We start from the raw sequence: 23,586 nt of genomic DNA on the forward strand, positions 1-23,586 counted from the left end.
TTTTCCTAAATGACATTATAGTGCATTAAATTGAATATTTACAATTTAATACGTAATAATAGGTCATATTTATTTTAATTATAGTACGAAAATATAATAATAAGAAAATACTCATCGTAACGAATAGGCTACCGTGAAATTTTATTTCATTGAGGAAAATTTTTAACTACTTCAACTTTAACCAGATAAAATAACAAATAATAAATAAATAACATTTCGCCTTATAAACAAGACGAATAAATGTCAGTGAACTAAATTTTAATAAATTAATTTTATTACATATCAAAATGGGTAAAGGTTATAATAATTATATGTGTAAAAAACCTTTTCACCCTGGATCGAAGGCAAATATAAAAAGAGTGAGTATAATTTAAGAAAAAAGTATAATTACATTTTTATTTTTACCCTAAAGAATTGGATTTCGTCAAAATCATATTCTGATGAACTATAATTTTATTGAGATTTTATAATATCTAGAGTTAGCGCTGATAAAAAGACATTATACTGAAAATAATTATTAGTATCTTAAAGGAAATGTTCCAAATTTTTCTTTTCTGTATTTAGACTTTAATCCAAATGTTCAAGTGGGTCAGATGGAAAGTCTGAATAATTAGACTTTTTTTTTCTGTTTTCTAAGAATTCAATTATAAATTTTAAAAGAATGCTTAATATTTTTTTACAAAAATGTTGTCAAAAGCATACTATTGTGTATCATGTTTGTTATTTTGAAAAAAGGATTTATCAATATAATTTTTTTTTTAATTTACCAAGCAATTGCAGCTTAAGGGAAAAGTTATTGTAGGGATAAACTAAGTGTAAATATACACTTCTAAATATGCTGATGCTTATAAATTCTGGATGATTAAAAATCAAATTCTTCTAAAAGTGGGTGTGTAATTTTTTGCTGATTTTTCCATCAGTATTTAAAATCATAAAAATAAATTTATAGTAAATACTACTACCCAGAGTCGAAATGTATGTATATCACACATTTATATGCCATGCCACACATATTGCACAAACTGCACACCCAAACACCTCTTTCAAATGCATGTTAATGAAAATGTGTGAATTATTATTCATATGTTTTCATTATTTATCTACGAAGAAATAGAAAAATGACATTAACAACATTAAATCTCCATTAACTCTTTTATTTTAGTCATAAATCAGAAGCACTAAATATTATTACCAAGGAAGTATTGCACACCAATGAACACTGGTGGAACTGTATTGTGTTAATTCTTTGTAATTTTGCAGAAATAAGCATTTATGGAGTTAACCCATTAACGCCCACTGTCCTCATGAGGACAGTCAATAAAACATTATGCAAAATTTTTATTTTTATTTCAAAAATAATTTTTCTTTTCTGGGAAGATAGTTGGCAGCACTATCAACACACCTGCAATATTTTTAATAAATATGCTGCAATATTTGGTTTGTTATTTGGACCGCCATTTTGAGATTTTTCTAGCCTCACACAAGACTTTTCTTTTTATGCAGTCATATCAAATAAAATAAAGGCAAATTATTTTATTTATTGCAGTTTTTCTCTTAAGAGTATATTTCAAAATATAACGCTAAATAAATTTGTTTTTTACAGTTTCTTTTCTTTTTATATAACATTATATTTTACTGTCCTCGATTGAGGACACTGGGCGTTACCGGCAAATTTTAAAGAATTTTCCAGAATTTGTTTTAATTCATTTATTTACCCATACGTGTTTGTATTTTGATTGAGTAAGTGAATTTCAGAATTTGCAGACATTTTTTTAACATTATTTCATTTATTTTAGGAGATTATTTTACCTTGTACGTGTTTTTTAGATCTTCATATTTCTTTTCCAAAAATTCAATCCAATAGGTACTATATCCCGTAAATTTCTTACAATAAGATAGGATTTCTTACAATAGCTCAGGAATATTTGTTCTCAAACAAATTTAGGCAGTTACATTTCAATGATTTCCTGAGGTTAATGACTAGGATTTGGATGGAATGACCATAAATCAATTACAATTGCAATGAATTTCGAATAAATAAATTCTGTGGGGGGCAAACAATGAGATGGTGGAAAGTACGAAAGGAAAGAGTGCCTGTACCGCAATAAAAAATCATACGTGAGTACAACACTTTCATGGGGGATAGGGATCAACATACCTGTTTCCTAGAAAAGCACACTGAATCAATAAGGGGCGAAAAGGGAATTGGTGTTTATTTACAAGAATGATAGACATGTAGATAGTGAATGCTTACATTTTGTAAAAAGCTCTTAACAAAAAAGAGAGTAAGAAGCAGATTTCAATAAAGTATGTTCAAGGTATGATTGTCGTATCATATTTGAAAAAAGGACATTTAGATCGAGTAGATAATCAAATGATAAAATCAACCTCTACTACTGAAGTACGATCCTATTGGACATACAATAGCAAAAAGGGAGAAGCAAAGACGTTGTCAGATGAAAAACTGAACATCAAAACCACGAACATTTTATCAGAAATGCAACGTAACATCATGCATGTTTTCTTTTCCAAAGTTTCATAATAAATTGAACAACTAAGTGGTATATTCTTCAGTGCATATTTTATATGCTTTCATGTACTGAATATTTTACGTATTTTTAATTATTTTATATAATTAAGTAGAGTCCCGCAGTGAACTGATCGTTAAGACACGGTTCCCATCAGATCACCGAAGTCAAGCATCACTGACTGCGATCAGTGTGTGGGTGGGTGACCCACTTGGATCCATCTGCGTTGGGACCGAGGGTGTGCGGTGTTGGTCCTCGTTAAACTGTGCTACCGTAAAGTGCTCGACTTCGCGTGCAGTTCGTCGGGCTACCGAAGCGGAGGTGCCAACCCCTCTGCAGAGGATCAAAATTGTGATGGCATGTCTTCGGATCATCCTCAGGGATGTTTCCCAGACCGTCGCCAATAGCCCATTGCGCAGCTCCAGTGCGACGTAAATGAACAACAACAACAATATATGTACTTAAGTAGTTTAATAATACTCTACTAAATAAATATACATAAAGTGAAATTACGTGGTATTATTTATTTACTGAAATTGGCTCTTTTCATTTTGTTCCTTTTTTGTAAATCCAAAATTAAAAAATAATAATAATAATGTTATCAGAAGTCTAATATTTAATTTAGTTTTCAGTAATACTACAATTTATACTTATTCTGTACCAAAAAAAAATTAAATAGACTTTTAAAATAAGAACTAACTACAATATTTGCATGTTATATCAAGAAAAATCATTTTTTCCCTAGAATGCCCAGTGTCCTCAAATGAGGACGGGCTGTAATTTAAAAAGTAATGCAAAATATGCACAAATTTTAAGGTTTATACTCTATTTAGGTCATAATAAATAGGATTTGAAAGATTCATTGAAATATATTAAGTAGAATTAATTTGGGCGTTAATGGGTTAGTATTGAGCGTTTATTAATAAAAAAGTATTAAGTATTGTCAGCAAGTGCATGCCCTTCAACTTGCTTACTTCTCTTTTTATTAGAATTTATACTTGATCAAGAAATGTCGGCGATATATTTCTCAACCTGTGATTGATTACAACCCACGAAAACTAAAAACTATTTTTATTGCAGATATTATTTGTAAAACCAATTTATTACAGAGTAAATTGGACTGACACTTTTGATTTAAAATCCTTTTTAGCATTTCTGTAACTAACAAAACATGAACATCCAATCAGTAGATCAAAAGTTATTAAGGTCTGTCCATTTTTTATTTTGTGCACTGTACATCTCAGCTTTTTCAAATATTGGAAATGAAAGAATTTCTCCAGTTGAGATTAGACAGTTATTGGCTATTACTTTAGTTTTACCTAAGCTAAAAAATCTGCCTAAATTATATCATAAAACAATTAAAATCAATATTTAGATTGATAATGATTAACAACTCATTGTTATTATCTTTAATATAAACTGAATAATTATAATATATCAAGTAATAATGATCTAAGGGTACAAATAGAAGCATGTTTTTTTCAAAAATCAGTTAATAATTTTAGCTTTATTTTTTGTACATGATATAAATTGAATCATTATTATAAAAGTAATGATAATGCAAATATTGTGCATGATTTGAATAGTTATGTTGTTTGACTTCTAATAACATGTTCCCAATGACAGAAAAGAAACTTGCCCGAGGTATTTAACAGCTAGTGGTACTTTTTGTCATTTAAAAAAATTTATAAATATAAATAGTATGCCAAATACTTTATAAATTTTTGTGGGGGTGCGAAAAAACTTATGAAACCTTTTGCAAAATAAATGGGCGTCAGCTGATTTAATATTTGAACATTTCAAATGTAAGTTTTAAAAGAAAAGAAAAACACATTTTATTACTAGAAAAAAAGTATAAACAAAAAAGATCAATACAAAAGAGATAAATACTGATGCAAGAAACAGAACATCTGTATTGTAATCACGAAATTTAAAACAATTATGGTGATTAAAGTACAGATTGTCGTCACTGAAAAATTTAAATGAGAAATTTATATTATTTTAAATATGGATACCTTTAAATAAAAATGGACTTTTAACACCCTGGATCGTTAGGACCCGTAGTTTCCAAAGTCTAGCGGAATGACTGCTGATCTATAATCTGTATTGGCTTCATGGAAGTAACACAAAATTAACATGTCTTATAGACATTTATTATGATTAATTATGTCTCTATTTTTATTTTATTTCCTTGACTAGTTTTTAATAATTTACTTATTATATCTGATTAATTTTAAAGTGTTACTTTTATTAGCTCAATTTAAATTTTAATCCTTTGAAAATATATGCCATTTTGGTTTAATATTTCATAATTACTTAGGCATGGATGGCAGAGCAAAAAACAGAAAATGAAAAGAGGAAGCAAGACGAATTGAAAGCTCAGTATGAAAAGGAACAAGATTTATATAACAACAGGTCTGCAAACTGTGTGATATATCCATTATTTAATTTGTTTAGAGATCTTTATTTATTTTTTAATTTATAGGATATTTCACATTCCATACCTTTATAGTGTAATGCATAGTATTTTTTTATAAATATGAATAAAAAAAATATACATTCAATTTTATTTAAGATCATTTCCATATAGCTAATTAATTTTGTCATCCAATAAAAATTTATCTTTTAACATTAAAATAATATCTTGCAAAATTGTTCTTCATTTATAATTTCTTAATGCTGTTAGTCCTGCTTAAATAAATTCGAATTACTCCACTTGTTACACTAAGAGGCCATTCTCGTTGCATTTTGATTGATTAATCAAGAGTGGAAGTCTTCAATTTTTTTACAGATTTATGTCTTTTCAAAAAATATTTCAATGGAATGAGGAAGAGCAGGATGGCTTAGGGGTTAGAGCGTTCGCCTTCAAAAGATGTGAACCAGGTTTAAATCCCTGCGATGGCTGATCAATACGAATTCTGCACCCGGATCACATTAACCACAGTGCTGGTGTAATATCCTCAGAGATAGACGTATCATGGGTTAGAGTCCCCTTGCCATCAGGCTTACCGTATGAGGTTTTCATGGGTTTTCCCTACATGTAACGCAAATGCAGATTAATTCCATCAAAAAGTTCTCCAGAAAGGCACATTTCTCCTGATACTTGATCCAGGAGTTCCCTTGCCTTCTGGATTGGGTGCCAAATTACAAGGCTATAGTGTTGAACATTAGTAGTCATAAACCCAAAAATTGGTTCTTCTGTTTAACGATGGTTATAAATTAAAATGGAAAGAGATAGAACAAAATAAAAATTAATAATAATAAAATAAAAAGTTTGTAACAGAAGCCTAGACAAAGTATTTTTTCCTCATCTTTCTTAATGCGTGGTTACATCTATCAAACCTATATGTTAACTGTTAAAGTTATTTTGTGTGTGTTTTTAAAGCTATGAGGTCATTAAAAACTGAATGAGTGAAAAAAGAAACAACGTTTAATTTAGTTTATTTATATTAATCTTTAATTTAATACTAGATAATTGACTTATATATGTATTTATCAATGATGAAAAGCTCTTTATTCTTTAAAAGAAAAGTGAGATTTTTAGTTATTTTAATTTCTTAACTCACTGGCGGTTTTGCACGTGAAAAGACCAGTTTTTTCATGTTATGAGATAGGGAATCAGTGTATTAGGGAAAAACATTCTCCCAATTTTGCCCATTTACTAAACAGTCAGCAGGTTAAGAGGTTTATATTGATTTATTCTGATTTTTACCTGATCCTATTTTGTGGAGAGAAAAAAAAATTTTTTTAAGATTAAGAACTAGATTTAATTTTTTTTTCATTTAAAAATTTTAGACTTAAAAATTTTCTTAACCTTCATCCAATGTTGTGTCAATCACTTTCCCAATTTGCTCTGTTTCCCCAAAAAGAAAATTACATTCTGAAGGCATGAAGTGCATCTGTAAATTTATAAGGACCACCTTATTTCCTTGGTATGAACCAAAAATTGTAAGTCTTTGCCAAAGTGGAAAAAACTACCCTGGAAGAAATTGGTTTCTTGGAACTCTAGTGAAAGAAATGGAAGAAACTATTTTCAAGAGAGAAATATCAAATATTAAAAAAAAAAAAAATTTGAATAGTATTTTATTGCAATCTAATTTAAATAATAGTATTGATTTCCAGGCTGTAATATGCCACATTTAACAAGTGAAAAATGGATTTAATGACTTTCTTAAGGAACTAAAAAAAATTTTTTTTGCTCATTAATATTTCACGTAAATAGTAAAACCTAATTTTATAATTCGATTTTTAGTGAATTAATACATTAAAAATTAAATTTGTAAAATATAACTGAACATTTTTATCAAATACATATATCCTACATAACTTTTTTAAATGATAATAATTTGAATTTGGTTGGCAGGGTGGTCTTGTGTTTTGATTTCATTTTTATTCCATCAATTACAGTTTTGCATATTTATTATTTCGTAAATAGTAAAACTTAATGTTATAATGTGTTAATAAATTAAAATTTTAACAATTAGGAAGTATATCTGTACTATAAAAAGTATCTTGAAGTTATTCTATGCAACACCTAATAAATTTCAATAATTACCTGAAACTAAATAATAAAAAAGAGTCTTTACCTAAAAACCTAATATTATAATGTGTTTTTTTATGAGTTAATAAATTAAAAATTTTAACAATTAGAAAGTTTATCTATGCTACAAAAAGTATCTTAAAATTATTCTATGCAGCACATTGTAAATTTGTAAAATTACCTGAACTTTTGCATCAAATGCATATATCCTACATCAAGTTTTCAAATGATTATGATTTGAATTTGATAGTCTTGATTTGGTGGTCTCGCATAATCCATATTTTAATTTCATTTTTATTCAATTATTCATAATTTTACACATTTCTAATTTTTTCTTCTTGTATTTAAAGGGCTTTGGTAAGTTGTGAAAGCAAGGATAAACTTGAATTGAACTTTATGTATGAAGCACCACCAGGAGCTAAAAGAGGCAAGTTTAAAAAATTCTTTTTATGGGTTTTCTTTATTTCTGTATAGTAACTTTTCAAGAGGAGAAAAAACTATTGAAATGTATGATAAATTCTGTTTGGCTCATTTCAATAAGTTTTTTCTATTTGAATTATTATATACATGATTTCAATTTTTGATTCCATATATTTTCATTATGCTTATTTTTGCTTTCTTTTTTTCATGTTTTATCTTGCCTTTTTTCCATGCTGTGGTGATATAGAACGCCAGGTATGTACTTATTTATCTTTACTGCTACTCAAGATTTTATGTTTGCTTTTAATATATTTATATGACTGTTTCCTAATTTTAAATAATTGATAAACTGTGTCATATTTTTAATTTTTTTTTTGTAAGAAATATTTTTAAATTAGTCTTTAAATTTTACTCAACTTCAAAGATATTGCAATACATTAGTTATAAGTATTGTAAATATAAACGAAGATTTTACTCAACATTATTTTAAGACTGATTAAGGATTAGATTCAGCTGCAGTTTAAAATATGTGCATTGCCATAGTTAAAATTATTGCGGTACAATACCTTAAAACAAAGTTGAATATTTAGAGGTTGATTCAAAATGAAAATAGCAACTACAAAAGGCAATAATTATTTAATTGAATGGGATTATTTGATAAGAATAAAATAAAATGTGGAAAGAGTTTCAAAATTTAGTTTGAAATATACATTTTCTGTTTTGAAATTACTAATTCCAAACTCAAAATGCACATTTTTAATGTGTTTGCATTGCTGGCTCCAGCTATGCTTTAAAATGTATGGCATAAAATGAACTACCGATTAGATTTGCCTGTGTTGCCATAGTCACAGTAACACAAGAAAAACTGGGGAGTCTCATAAAAAATTATTCGAAAATTTTAAACCTCCTTCTATGTCTTGTGTTATTATTAACAATAAATTCTTTTCAATTAAATACAGTTTGTTATAAAAATTTTCAGCAGAAGATGGAATTGTTGTTATAGTGAACTTGTTTTTATAATGCACATTATTTAATTTTAAAATAAAAATAACTAAATGATGAAATAGGCAAAAACAAATTTACCTCTTTCTCTTTTATTGTAAACAGCTTAAAATACATATCTAGAGTAACTTGCTTTTGTCTACAGAAAATAGACTGGATTATATAACTCTCTACTTGATGAAATACAGTTAATTTCTATGACAGGAACATCTGAGAAATTATAAAATTGTTTAATCACATTCAATTCTCTCCTTAATTTTTTTCTTTTTCTTGGGAACAAGTTTTATGACTACAAAGTTGGCAAAGATAAGGGGGAAACAAAATGCAATAGCTCTTGACGTCATCATTGATTTTAATAAAAAGTTGTGAGGACAAGAAATACGGGAAAGGGGTAGTGTAAATGTTTGGTCTTCAAAAATCATAATCTTTTGAAGAGTGTAGCAGATTTCCAAGAAATAATGGATCAATTACATTATTAATTTGTTAGAAGGAAGATAACTCGGCTGGCAGCTGGCCATACATGTATAATTTGTAAACATAAAGGATTAAGGTTTTAGGAATGAGGTGATGATTGTTTTCATTTTTTTTTTATTTATTTATAATTGAAACACATATAAATTACTATGTCTTCTGTTTTGCTCTTTTGCCTATAATATTGTTTGCTTAAACAGTATATAAATGCATTTCTATAGAGAAATATTGCATTAGTAAAAGACCAGTAATTTTTATTTTGTTATAAACATGCAATTCTTGCATCTTTAATATTAGCATTTTTAAAGTGATGAAGTTTGTCATAATATGCCTTACTTGTTATATCAAGATTCTGCTATAATCTGTTTGTAATTGCTATATTCATTTTGAATAGATTTCTTTGTATAGTTTTGCATGAAAACAAAATTATGCTTAAAAGTAATATATTTTATTGTTAGTTTCTCCTTTAAATGTATTCTAATCTATTTTGGTATGAATTTGTATTCTATTCAAGATTTGTTATTCAAATTTAAAAAACGTCTCTATTTTACCTTGGATGATGTTTTTTCAGAAACTCTTCTTTTCTTAAACTTTTAAGAAGCTCATAGACTTGATATAATTTTAATTATAATTTTGGTCATTTGGGACAAACTATTCTTGTACATATTATATTTGGATTATTTGATATTTTTTAAAGATATTAGATTAAAGATATTTTTTTAGTAACTTGCAAAGACATTGATGCTGTATTGTTTTTTGTTGTTGATTATTATGTGTATAAGCCATAAATTTGATTTAAAAATCAAAAAATAAACAAACAAGATAAGATGTTATCTAAAGACAGGCAATGCATTCATTTTAAAAAAAAATTTTCTAATGGATGCAAGATTTTATTCAGTAAATTGTAATTAAAATTTATTTGAATTGTGCAAATATTCTATCAATCCTGAGTTATGTGTTGTATTAAAACTGACCAATTGTTATAACTAAGATTAAAATGATTTACGTGGGTATATAAGATGGTAGGCACTATCTCTTTCCTTCTCAAGCACAAGAAGTTTTGGCAGTATTTAGTGTTTTAGTGCCAATGTTCCACTTCCAAAGAAAAACTAACTTTTAAGTGTAATAAATTAATATTATTTAATTCTAGAAAGAAGATGATGAACCAGAATTTAAATTTGAGTGGCAAAGAAAATATAATGCTCCCAGAGAAGAGTAAGACTGTATTTATAATAATTGCTAGACACATAAATAACAAATCAGTGGTATTATATATACAGTAAAACCTGTCTATAACGATACTGTAGGGACCTAAATAAAATATTCTTATAGGCAGGTTATCGTTATAGACAGGTTTGAAATTTAAAAGTATACGTTTAAAACTTATGATAAATTAAACTTTTTTTATAGGCTCCAAATGAAAATTTTACTTAGAATTATGAAACAGCACACAAGAAAAATTTACTTACAATTTTATGAATCAAAACAGAAATTATTTAGAAAAATAATCGGTTAGTTTTGTTTGGTTATTTTTGGAAGCAATTGCCATTTCCATGCTCATACATTTCAGTCCATCTAATGAATTCAAATGAACATCAGTTACATTTGATAATGTTGCAACAAAATCTTGCAAAGTGTTAATTAGCAATATGGCATTCTCAGGAGAAATTTGAGTCCTGTTTTGAGAACAGTCAGCTGCTTCTTCCTCATCACTTTGATCACCCGGGATAACTTCTGCTAAAATCTCTTCATCACTTGCACCACTGAAAACCAACACATCATTATCTAAATAGAAATGATGTATTAGATGATCTTTGGAAATCACTGACAATCGAATTTAAGCCTGCCACACATTTTTCTTTTTCATCAGTGATTTCAGTAAGCTCAGTTTCTGTGTTTCCGTTGCTTTTATCCTCAAAGAAAGAAGCTTTCTTCCAACAATTTTGGATGGTGGATTGTGTCAATGAATTCCACCCTCCGGAAATCCAATCACATGCATTTTTCACATCAACTGCATAAGGATTTGGGAGTTTATTATCCAGATTATAAACAACGTTCTGAATTAATCTTGTTCGATAGTATCCTTTGAAACATTTTATTATTCCCAAATCTAATGGCTGTAGAATCGACGTGCAATTTGGGGGAAAATAAAACAATTTTATATTTTTCAAACTTGGAGGATTGTTGTGAGGAGTGTAGTTGTCAACTAAGAGAGCTATTTTCTTCTTCTTTCTTTTCATCTCCTTATCCACATCAAGCAGCCAGTTGTTAAATATTTCTTCTGTCATCCAGGCTCTTTTGTTTGCCTTGTAGTCAACTGGTAAACTTTTCACATTCTTAAAACATCTAGGTTTAGCGAATTTGCCTATAACGAACGGCTTCAGTTTTTCTGTTCCAGTACTGTTTGCACAAAGTAGAACAGTTAACCTCTGTTTTGATTTTTTACCGCCTTACAATTACACCTTTACAATTTTCTCCCTTAAATGCCATTGTTTTATCTGGCATGAGCTGATAAAATAAGCCAGTTTCATCAGCATTTCTGACGAAGCTCCCTCCTACAATACCCCTTCACCCATTTCTACTGCTCTAATTTCCCCTAAAAGTGGCATTTTTTCTCAGAAACAACGGAAGAATATTACATACAAAGGAGATAAAAAAAAAACATTTTGTTATCTCACATTTAAGCTCGATGGGGAGTCGTTTTCCAACGGTAGAAAAATCGGAATGGAACTATCAACTATCAAAAGAGGAAAAATTATCGTTGTAGACATGTTTCACTGAAAAGTGGTTATCGCTATAAACAGGTTAAAAATACATTGAGTTAATAGGAATTTCACCGGGACCTCAAGGAAATATCGCTATAGACAGGTTTATCGTTATAGACTGTATCGTTATACACAGGTTTCACTGTATATATATACTCACAAGTATATATTTAATAATTGTATAAATTTCCAGTGTTATATTTAAATCGATTTTTATAAAACTAAACTTTTAAAGAAGTCACTAAAAATAACTTTTGATGACTCTTGTCCACTTTTTTAACATTGTAAACTAGTGTACATTCAGTTATCAAATATTTATTTCTATACAAAAATTGTTTAATTACATGCAATGAGATTGATATGAAATAAAGATTGCAGCAAATAACTGTTTTAGCATCATCACCAAAGTATAATTTTAAATTAAACCTTTTTCCTTATATGTATTTATTATAAAAAAATGCATATAAATCGCAACTTTAGATATTTATGATGGAGATTTTTAAATAATGTTAAAAGTGTTGTTTTTGAAGAGAAATTTTAAAAAAAGAAAGGTGTATAATATTATTATATCTAATATATCTACACAATTTTAATTCCGTAAATTTTATTTTTAATTTGAAAACAAATGTATGTTTAATATATTTTATTAATTATGCATATGTATAAAATAAACTAAAATTGTTTGTCTACATTTGTTTATTTTCTTTTCACATTTTAGTTATGCTAAAGGCAATGAAGATATCAAAGATCAACCTTTCGGCATTCCTGTAAGCACTCTCATCTGAAATAATTGTAGTTAAATTTTGTACATTTTTTATCACTTTATACACAGCAGTTTTTTCCTCTTAACATAGGTGAGAAATGTTCGATGCATAAAATGCCACAAGTGGGGACATATCAACACAGACAAGGAATGTCCTCTTTACAATCAAGCCAGTACATCCTCAATGCCTACAAGTATGTTTGTCATTATCAAATATTAACAACAAAACAATTAGATTTTATGTGGCAAATCATTATTTTATTTTATTCAAAAGTTGATAAACTGAAATAACATGTAAAATTGGTATTGGTAAATCTTACACTTTAGATAAAAACTTAAATAAGCTGGTATAACATACATCAATACATATAAATCAAAAACCGCCTTTCACTGCTCTAAAACAACTAAATTGTTAATGGCTCAGATCAATGTAGGCATTCTGGCACACTGACAAAAAATTCTCTACACAAAAAAAAGTTTTGTTTCTGGAGAAAATTTTATTTAAGGACCAGCGAATTTAATGGAGGAAATGAAATCTCTAAAACACTTTAGGAAATTGTATAAAAATTAAAGAATTTAAATTTAGATAAGAAAAAAAGGTCATAATTTGTATTAAAAAAAAACATCTTTCTTTCCCTTTAAACTTTGTGTTCTTTATTTTATTTATATTTTAGTTGTATAAATAATAAATACAATATTTTGCCATGCTCATGTGATATAACATGTTATACGTATTAACTTTTTACAAATATGCTTCTTAGATGTTAATGTTATTTTATATTTATAATATTATAGTATATAAATTATAAAAAATATGTGCTGGAATGCCGGAAAACTAAATATAGCAATCAATTTCTTTTTATTCCACAAAATTTTTCACGCTTTGTGATTAGTCAAAAAGTTGTTGCATAATTCTGTTATGCATGTTGATTTTTTTGAGAGCTGTGCAGTTTTCATTTTTTTTTTCACCTTCAATTTTAATTTTTTTAATATATGCATTATTTGATATTTTCTCAGTTATCAAAATATTAAAATTTGCTTAAGATAAAGAAATGTAAATAAAGAAAATTTTTATGAGCCATCTAACCTTTAATTTTAGCATCTATGGATCCAATGGAACTTATGAAACAAATGAGAGAAGATGGTTTTGGTTTAAAAGAAAATGTTCTTGGTCATCAATTAAATCCTGCTGCTGCTAATCAGGTAAATGATGTAAAACATATATTTGTATTTTGTTTAAGTGCTAGGGATTTACCATTCTTGTACACTATTGCTTTTCAACCACTGCTGGATCAACATTTGTAGCTCCTATTAAATTATTCTGATACATTCTCACTGCACTTACTTACTAGATACCAAAACATAGTAGTCCTTGTTAAACAATATGCTGGTACATAGGCTAAAACTGTTTCACAAAAGCAAACTAACACATCAAAGCTATTTGAAAGATGTAATATTAATGTTCTCCTTTTCTGTAAAAATAAACCTGACTGACTTGTCAAGTAAAAAGACCATAATTCTATTTGCCAGATTAAAACAAAATGAATTTAGATCAAGAATACTTATCTAGCTTGCAAATCAACAACAGAGTTCATTACACTATAATAAGCTACAAAAATTTTATGGCATCTAAATTATTGAAAGAAGTAATATCTTAATGTTTTCTTTCCTGTAAAATTATATCTGACTTATTAAACAAAAAGGTATTTGTCTTTGTTTAAAAAAAATGGATTTAGATCAAGCAAACTTATCTCGCTTACAAATCAACAACAGACTTAATTTATTACAACGTAGTTAGCTGCAAAAGATATATGGTGTTAAAATTATTAGAAATACACATCTAAATTATTTGAAAGAAGTAATATATAAATGTCTCTCTTTTCTGTATACCTGACTTCATACCTGACTTTATCAAGTAAAAAAGTCAGTCACCATATTTGTCATAATTAAAAAAATGAATTTAGATTAAGAAAACTTTTTTCGCTTACAACAGAGTTAGCAACAGAGTTATTTGCAAAAAATTTATAGCTCAGGCTGTGGTCAACACTAACCTACAAAAACAAATTAGTATGGTTTTTTTTCTTTTTTAAAAAAAAAATATACAAAAAATAAGGATTTGTTAAATCTCAGTTTTCTCTTAACTTCATTAATGCAGAGTAGTTTGTAACACTTTATCCACTCCGTTGGTTTCTAAATACAAATAAAAGTAAAGTTTCCAAGAACCAGAGTTCGGTAAAAAAATACATATTTTTAACATAATAAAACATTTTGAATATGATTTAGCATTTTAAGATGCTTCTGATTCCATGTTTAAAAAATATATATATAATCTTAATTTGTAAAAGTCTAAAATGTATTGTTACCAAGTTGTGAATATTAATTTTTAAATATTTTTATTTATATTTGTATATTTACTCTTCCACGAACAATATTTTGTATTTTTTATCCCTTTCAAGTATATTAATATTTTAAGATTCTAAATTTGTTTTAAACTGTCATAGCAATTTATTCCCAGTGATGAGGAAAGTGATCCTGAAATTGATTTCTTAAAGTCCCTTTCTTCTGCAGAAAAGAAGAGACTGTTAAAGTAGGTGCCTTAAAGATATATTTTCTATTTAGTCCCATTACTCCTGTATACTTATTCATACATTTTTAATAATAAAAATTCTATATTTCTATCTAATAAATAGGCTAACTAACTTTCTAATTATATACTTTTATTATATGAAATAGTTAAATTTTAATAGAAAAGTTATATATTTCAGTCAGATATACATTTTTTACTTAGTATGCCATTTTAGTTCATCTGTTGTACTAGCAGTAAGCAAAATATTAATGTGTTATTTAGAGGTGTAGTAGAAAGAGTATGCAATAAGACATGTTTCCCCACCCTTAAACCAAAAAGGAAAAGGTCTATGAAACAAATCAGACTAACAAAAAAAAAAATGCATTAAGTAAAAAAATATAAAGCAAAACTGTTCTTTAATTCAAAGCAAGATTTCCATCAAATATATTTTTGTTGTGGTTTAAATATAAGTCTATACATCTGTAGGCTGGAAATAGTAATCACTGCAAGCATCAACTCATAAATTAAAAGGAAGGTTGATTTGAAAATTACAATGTTGGGACTTAACTACAACCAACTATTATTGAGTCGCGATGGCTCAGGAGATAGAGCGTTCGCCTTCCAATGAGGCGAACCGGGTTCGAATCCCAGTCGATACGAATTCCGCATTCGGTTTGCACTGACCACAGTGCTGACGTGAAATATCCTCAGTGGTAGGCGGATCATAGGTTAGAGTCCCCTTGCCGTCAGGCTAACCGTGGGAGGTTCTCGTGGTCTTCCTCTCCATTTAAAGCGAATGCAGGTTAGCTCCATCAAAAAGTCCTCCACAAGGGAAAATACTCGATCCAGGAGTTCCCTTGTCTTCTGGATTGGGTTCAAAATTACAAGGTTATGAGTTGGACATCAGTAGTCGTAAACCCATAAAATTGGGTCAGCTGTTCAAACGATGGTTATAAAATAAAATTAAAACTATCTATTATTGAAACTCAGAGTTTTTTCATTGGCATCTGACATTTATAGCTTTTCTTAATTTGATTCACTATTAACTGATATTTTTTGAAGTAATTGGCTTCAAAATTATATTTGGCATGTATTATTAATATAACATTAAGTATAATTGTCATGTATTTAAGTGTCACTTGATAAAATCCTTATAAAGAACCTTTTTTTCCAACACAAAAATAGTTATACATTTTTGTCGATTTTCCTTTTTCTTGAAAATAAAATGCTGCAGCATTAAAAAATACCATTTAAAATCCAAATTATTCATTAGTTTTCTGTTGATAAAAATATGAAAAAGTATTTTTGTAATGATTTATTTGTGTAACCATTCTGAGGGTTAACAATTGAATATTTCAAAAAAAAAAATGAATAAATTAAAATAATTAATTTTTCAAGTGTATGATTTCTCAATGTTTATTACAAAATGCTTACTTGTGTTTTAGTTTAAAAAAGTTAGCAAAAAAAAATTTCTTTTTCTAGACTGAAATATGCTTAAGATTTACTTTATTTTTTAGAAAACTAAAAAAGTTATCGAAAAAGCAAGAAAGAAGTTCCAATTGTAAGAAAAAGAAGAAAAGTAAAAAGACTAAAAAATCAAAATCAAGGACATCTTTTTCGTCTGGTAAAATATTTGAATTTACTTTTTTTGTGTGTAATTTGCTCTTTTTGTGTTTCTTTGTTAGGATTTTAGTAATCATGCTTCCTTATAATAACTAAAAAAAAATTTTAATGTATAATAGTTGTGTGAATTTAATATAGTATATACAGTAAAACTCTTATCTGATTAGCTGAGCCTCTGCTTTAACAAAGTTATCAAATATTTATTGAACTTTATGTTCTCCATTTTCTATTTTTAAAAGTACTAAAAAAATTAAAAACAAAATCCTTAAACACTACTCCTTTACTTTTTTTGTATCACACACCTTTCGACCGTTTTTCTTTTAAAAGTAATGTATTGCAACATTGAAGGTCAAGGTAAATCTCTATTCATATTACCCTACCTGGAATCACACGTGATGATGACCAAATCAGGGAATGATTGATGGACTAAAAGTTATCAAAATTGCTATTGAATATAATGTAGAGTGTGCAAAATAAAAAACGGACCACCCTAAATAACTTTTGGTCTAATGATCAAATCTTCATGTTCTGGGACTCATTCTTAATGGTTTGAAGGGATGACCTCAAACATGCTAATTAATTAGCGCAGACGATATTTTAAATTACGAAATCAGACACAAAAATGTACTTTCTCTAAATAAACATACCTTTTTTTCGACAGATTCGGTTTTCTGACCCCCAAAATATGGGGGTTACCGCAATCAGGGAAATATGGTCCCAATAGTTTGTTCAGGAGAGTGGTGCAAAGTTTGGACTCCTTAATGTTACTTTTTGCATATTTTGCTACATCCCGAGAACTTTTTAAGCAAATCCAAAAAGTTTTGCCCGCAAGTATAAAATTCATTTATCCAAAGATAATTCCATTCAAAAAAAAGTTTTAGTGAATATAAGTCAAAAAAATTTTTAATTGTAAAGTATGCAATTTTTTACACTACAATTATATAAGATTATATAATTTTACACTGCAAAATGCAAAATTTGAGTGAAATCGATGTAATAGTTTCTAAGAAATCGAATTTCAAAAAAAGTTATATTTTAAAAATTCCATTTCTCTGGAACTATTTTACTCAAATTTTGTATTTTGCCTAATAAAATTGTATTCTTGAAAATGATGTAAAAAATTGCATACTTTACAATTCAAAACCTATTTAAAAAAATTTTGACTATAATAATAAATAAAATAATAAATATTTATTAAAAGTTATTTTTTACATGGAATTATCTTCGGATAAATAAATTTTACTATTGTGTGGGAAAATTTTTCAATTAGCTTTAAAATTTTTGGAGATATGGTGAAATAGGCAAAAAGTAAAGTTAACATTAAGGGGTTCAAACTTAGGATTGCTCTCCTAACTAAATTATTAGGACCAGATATCCCATATACCCCAGAAAGAAAGATATTTTTATTTAGAAAAAGTGTGTTTTTCTGTCTGATTTACATGCATAAAAAAACATCTGCACTAATTAATTAGTATATTTAAGGTCACCTTCTCAAAACAGTAAGAATGAGTCTTAGAACATGAAGAACCAATCATTGGTTAATAATTATTGGTTCAAAGTTATTAAGGGTAGTGCATTTCCTTTTTTGTGCGCTGTACAGCAACAAGAAGCGAAACCAGCAATTTTGTTACTCTTAAAATTAGTGTGAGAAACTGCTGTAGAAAAACTATTAAGTAATGTAAACCAAAAATCAATAAAGCACTTTCTCAAAGAAAATCCCTTTAGTTCTCATAACAAAATTAATTGTTTGTGATGTATTTATATAACTTCTATGTTTGTTAACTTTTAAATTTTCTTATAATTTGCACTTTAACCTAGTGTTTTAGTTTTCTGAATTTGTTTTGCACCTCATTGGGACTTTACTGTATCTTATTTTTGTTTTTTGTAAATTATTCTTAAGAAAATTTTGATAAAGCTTTTTTTTTCCATTCTTTATTATCTGTAGAAACTTAAGTATTTTCATAATTAATTTTTAATATGTACTTTTAGATTCTGAAAAAGAGAAGAAGGCTAAAAAGAAAAAGTCAAAAAAATCAAGTTCATCAGATAGTGATTCATCAAGTGATGAGAGTGAGAAAAGACACAGTAAGAAAAGTAAGCATTTAGAACCCAAAGAGCATTTAAAATCTGAAAAGAAAAAATCAAAAGGAGAAGAACATCAGTCTCAAGAAAAAAAACACAGTAAAAAAGTGTTTGAAGAAGATATGGATCTAGGAAAATCTGCTTTGAAAAAAGACAATGAATATAAAAAGGAAAGAAAAGAATCAAGACAAGAGTCATCTGACCATGATAAGTATAAATTTTTTGAGACCAAAGATCAATCTCAGGAAAAATGCAATAGGAAAATGTGCAAGGAAGACTCCAAAGAGGACAATGAACATAAAAAAGTAAGAAATAAACCAAAACAAGAGTCTTTTGACCATGAAAATAATAAAACTACGGCGACCAAACATCAGCCTCAGGAAAAATACAAAAGATCTGCTTCTGAAGAAAGCGATCAACATAAAAAAGTAAAACACGAACCAAATAGTGAGTCTTCTGATCATAGTAAGCATAAAAGCATGGGGACCAAACATCAATCTCAAAAATATAGCAGCGAAACATGTGAAGGGGATTTAAATCTAAATAGATATACTTCCAAAGAAGACATTATGCATAAAAAAGTAAGTGAACCAAGGAAGGAGTCTTCCAACCATAAGCATAAAATTGAAGAAAAATCAGTGGATTCAAGAACAGAAAAGAAAAAACATTTTAATAGTAGTTCTGAAGAAGAAAAATATCAGTCAACAAAGAGTGGACAATTTTGTGACATTGTTGACCTACCTCCACCAAAAAGAAAATCTGAAACCTTTTTATGTAAAGAAGACATTACACATAAAAAAGAGAAAAGTGATTCAAGACCAAACACCTCGGACCAAGGTAATAACAAAACCATTGAGACTAAACACAAAATAAGGGACTCACAAACAGAAAAGGAAGGGAAAAATCTTGATTGTAGTTCTGAAAAATCAGAAAAATATGAAGCTTTAAACAAGGAAATGTGTTATGATGCTGATGCCGTCTCTCCGAAAAGAAAGCGTGATACACCTACATCAGAAGATACTTCAAACATCAGTACTGTAAAAAAAGTCAAATATGATCATCCTGACAGTTTCAGCCATCTTTGTCCTCAAGCACACATTAAAACAAATTACTTACTACCTAGTGAGGAATATGTCGGAAAGATTCATGATGAATTTCGTCATCACCATAGAGAAGATAGGTCTCCCTCTGTAAAGCAAAAGTACAATACATAATCCAAGTTAACTCTATCTTATTTTAGATGAGACTGTAAATACGACAAAAAATATGCCCATTATGTAAAACTAAGACAAAGCAAGTAATAGAATAGCTCATCCATCAAACTTTGAAGCCTCCATTTTGTAAAAATGCACCTATACAGTAACTAATGCAACTCTAATTGTGTTATTGTTTGCTGATGATATGAAATCAATGTAACTCTAATAGTGTAATGTAATTTTGAACCAATATTTTGCAAACTATGAATATCTATTTAGATTTTTATGCTTTGTTATAATACAAGCATTATTGTAAAATTGTTTCATTTCGATTTATTCCTCCAGTATTGTAATTAGATGCAATGCATATATTATATCATTTGTATAAAGAAAAATAATATCTAAATTTTATTAAAATGTTATTTGACAGAATATATACTTTAGTTTGTCCTTGTCCTTTATTTGTATATGTGAATTGGGATTTTTATGGCAGAAAAGAAAAGTTGGTAATAATTTTGTTTGTAGTAAAAAAAAAAAAAAAAAAAAATTAACCCTTTTGCTGCTTCTAAACTAAATTATGCTATTCTTTCTGCCTTTAAAATTAATTGTTTCATCAAAATGTAAACCAAATGTAGATTAATATGTAAAGAGAAAGGATTTTAAATGTTGAATGTATACAATTATAGATTTTTTAAGTAAAAAATGTGTTGGTTTTCTGTTTATCATTTTGCTTTTAATATTTTTAGGCTAAAAATTCTCTAAAATAAAATATTTTACAAAAACAGGTTTAATAAGTAAAAACTTTAAATATTTATTGTCTGATACGAATATAGTAATTGTTTTATTAACCTCAAAGATAATATTTTTCTGATAAATTTCACTGACTTTGCAATGAATTTTAAATTGTTATTAAATATGATATAAACTTATCGCTAAAGTACAAAATAACCAATTAAAGTTCTCGCCATTTTAGCTTTTCCATTGAAGGAAGCAGAATAAGTACGCAAATTAGTGTATCACATAGACATAGATCATTATAAAAGCAGATCCATCGCACGCTTTCATCAATCATAACTGATGGAACTAATGGAATTGTCAAAAGAGCTGATTCAGTATTGTTTTCTTTACAACTTCAAAGTGGACTTAATAACGGCTGCATCTAAGTTGCCGAGTATTCAAGTGTTTGGGGATAGTGCTGTGAATTAACATATTAAGGCTTTGATTTCAAATATCTGCGTCAGGGGATTCGTTCCTCTGGTATGATCTTTGCAGTGAGCAACTGCAGAGCTTAGATAATGAAGTTTTGCAGGTGGCATTGATTAATACAGTAGTTTAACATCTAGTGAACTTGCAAGACAGTTTAAGGTTTCTTATGAAACAGTTAAGACTTCATCTGCACCACTTAGCTAAGACATACTGCACCACTTAGCTAAGACTAAGTTTTGCGTGTGCTGTTGTTAGAAGACCACAAGAAACAAGTGGCAGCCTGTATATTTTTAATTTTTAGCCACTTTACAGCATTCTTATTCAATCTAACGAATACTACGATGAAAAGTGGGTCCTGTATGACACTAATAAACACTTTGAACATTAGTTGTCACCCCAGGATGTAGTCCCTCACAGCTATCCATCCACGCAAGATTATGCTTTATGTCTAGTAGACTAGTCATCAAGTGGTTCACTATGAGCTGTAAACAATGAACCAAACGGTCACAACAGACCTGTATTTGGAGCATGAGTAACAGAAGTAGCCAGAACTGCAAAAGTATATTCTTCTTGCATGACAACCTCCAGACATACCATACAACTCCTTGGTTTGGCAATTTTACACCATTCTCCTTATTCACTTGACCTTGTGACACCAGATTACCCCCTCTTCCAATCCCTGAACAATCATCTTGTCAAAAAATCCTTGGAGGATAAAGCTGGCTTGTGCCAAGAGCATGGACTTTGGGTCCCAACCCTCTTCCCAAGTTTTACTGCAAGGGAATTGCACAGTTGGAAACATGTTGACAGAATGGACTAAGTGCTGATGGAGATTACTTCTAGGTCTAATAAATGGCTATACTTTCTGTGTAAGTCATTATTTGTCTGGTCATTAAAAATGGCAAGAACTTAAATGGTTCTATGTACTTAACTTTGACCAAATTCATCATTGCATTAGTTCAATTTTTCTTACTACCTATAAAGTGACAGCATTACTTTCAGTCAAATTTAGTAAACAAAAAGTTTAATACCTCCCAATATAAAAGTACAATATTTTGTTACTAGTAGCAGCTAAACCTCACTATTCTAACTCATTACCTTGTGTTACCTCAAAAATAATTAGTGTTTTATATGTGTTCATTCTGATACTTCAACACTATATTTTTCTTCGTGGTTGGTGTTCTATCCACATTATTTATAAGATTAATTTTATCTTTAAAGTTAACTTAGGCAATTTTGGCGTTAAACACTATCTTCATACAAACTCCAACAGCAAATGATGAAAACAAAAGAAATAAAGCCAAAACTTGATGGTTGTTACTCATTTGGCACTACCCAGGGAGCACGTGTAGCTTAAAGATTGCTACGGACGCGAGTAACATTACTCCCCATTTAGATCAAAAAGTTTGCAGGTAAGAAATTCCTTGATCTGTAAAATCACTTACCTTTCACTTCTAAAATCACTTGTTGCTTCATTACAGTTGGTTAGATGAGAAAAGTAACATAGAAGTAATCAATATCAACCAGTAATCAATCTTAAGCTTCAACCAGTTTTTGAGAATAGGATTTTCAATTAAAACCAATGGGAAATAATTGAGCAGCAGATAACAACAAGCTAAAGCGAGGAAATAATATTACTTTCAAAATAGTATTTCAACTATATAAAAAGCAACAAGTAAAAATGTATTAGGTATGAATTATCAATTACCAGAACAAAACAAAAAATTCTGCCTTCCTGAAATTATTTTTTGGGGAAATCTAAAATTTTCACACAAATATAAATTTAACTATTTAGTACCTATGGAGCCAAAGTCTTCTCTCAAACGTTATTATTGACAGAAATTGAGTTCAATCTTTACTGGTAATACATGCATAAGCAGGATTTAAATAGAAACTTTAGTACAGAGTTTCTTAAGCTACGGGTCCCGTCCGCGATTTTATGCGTTTAAGGACCCGCTCTCCTGTGAAGCATTTTCTTAAGTAAAAGAAAATAATAAATATTGCATTCTTGACTTTTTTTTAGTTCAGGCAACAAATTTTAAAAGAAATAAAAGCTTGCATTTTTATCCCTACCAACTACAACCAAGAGAATCCCCAAAAAAGAGAACGAGTCGTTAAAGTCTCTCCCTCAATTGGGGACATAAAAGTTTTAACAATTTTGATATTTCCTTAACATATAATAATTTTATAATTACCAAATATTTTTGCACTATGTGTCTGAAAATTAACGATAAGTATATTTATGGAAAACTATAAAATAAAAGACAATATTTCGCTTCCTCACACCCTTTGTTTTTTAAACTATTTGTAAAAAATTTACATGGTTGATTTTGTTCTTTAATGGACAACTAGTCAACTTTTCATTTTGTGACGTAGCTGCTAAGTTTCTTCACCGTGTTAAAAGGAAAAACGTAAATATTTACC

The 23,586-nt window shown here is 28.5% G+C and overlaps 2 protein-coding genes across 2 annotated transcripts; both read left to right on the forward strand.

Annotated features, from left to right (window-relative positions):
• The first annotated feature begins 172 nt into the window (after nucleotides 1-172).
• LOC147806484 (corepressor of RBPJ and splicing regulator-like) lies at nucleotides 173-7,743 on the forward strand. The gene is made up of 3 exons (XM_087169226.1): nucleotides 173-359; nucleotides 4,849-4,943; nucleotides 7,419-7,743. The coding sequence occupies exons 1-3, from the start codon at nucleotides 288-290 to the stop codon at nucleotides 7,540-7,542; spliced, it is 291 nt and encodes a 96-aa protein (XP_087025352.1). The 5' UTR covers nucleotides 173-287; the 3' UTR covers nucleotides 7,543-7,743.
• Nucleotides 7,744-10,036: 2,293 nt separating this feature from the next.
• On the forward strand, nucleotides 10,037-20,390 carry LOC107453212 (uncharacterized). The gene is made up of 7 exons (XM_043043208.3): nucleotides 10,037-10,176; nucleotides 12,445-12,493; nucleotides 12,581-12,683; nucleotides 13,589-13,692; nucleotides 14,991-15,076; nucleotides 16,573-16,679; nucleotides 18,668-20,390. The coding sequence occupies exons 3-7, from the start codon at nucleotides 12,674-12,676 to the stop codon at nucleotides 19,972-19,974; spliced, it is 1,614 nt and encodes a 537-aa protein (XP_042899142.2). The 5' UTR covers nucleotides 10,037-10,176; nucleotides 12,445-12,493; nucleotides 12,581-12,673; the 3' UTR covers nucleotides 19,975-20,390.
• Nucleotides 20,391-23,586: the final 3,196 nt, after the last annotated feature.

Source organism: Parasteatoda tepidariorum, chromosome 8 (assembly GCF_982258835.1).
Source record: "Parasteatoda tepidariorum strain Cologne lab strain chromosome 8, Ptep-v5.0, whole genome shotgun sequence".
NCBI classification, from domain to species: domain Eukaryota; kingdom Metazoa; phylum Arthropoda; class Arachnida; order Araneae; family Theridiidae; genus Parasteatoda; species Parasteatoda tepidariorum.

Bases quoted from the DNA above. Each gene is read 5' to 3' on its own strand.
- LOC147806484 (XM_087169226.1), top strand. From the start codon at position 288: ATGGGTAAAGGTTATAATAATTATATGTGTAAAAAACCTTTTCACCCT. The intron at 360-4,848 runs GTGAGTATAATT...ATAATTACTTAG, and splicing joins CGAAGGCAAATATAAAAAGA to GCATGGATGGCAGAGCAAAA. The intron at 4,944-7,418 runs GTCTGCAAACTG...TTGTATTTAAAG, and splicing joins CAAGATTTATATAACAACAG to GGCTTTGGTAAGTTGTGAAA.
- LOC107453212 (XM_043043208.3), top strand. The intron at 13,693-14,990 runs GTAAATGATGTA...AAACTGTCATAG, and splicing joins ATCCTGCTGCTGCTAATCAG to CAATTTATTCCCAGTGATGA. The intron at 15,077-16,572 runs GTAGGTGCCTTA...TTTATTTTTTAG, and splicing joins GAAAAGAAGAGACTGTTAAA to AAAACTAAAAAAGTTATCGA.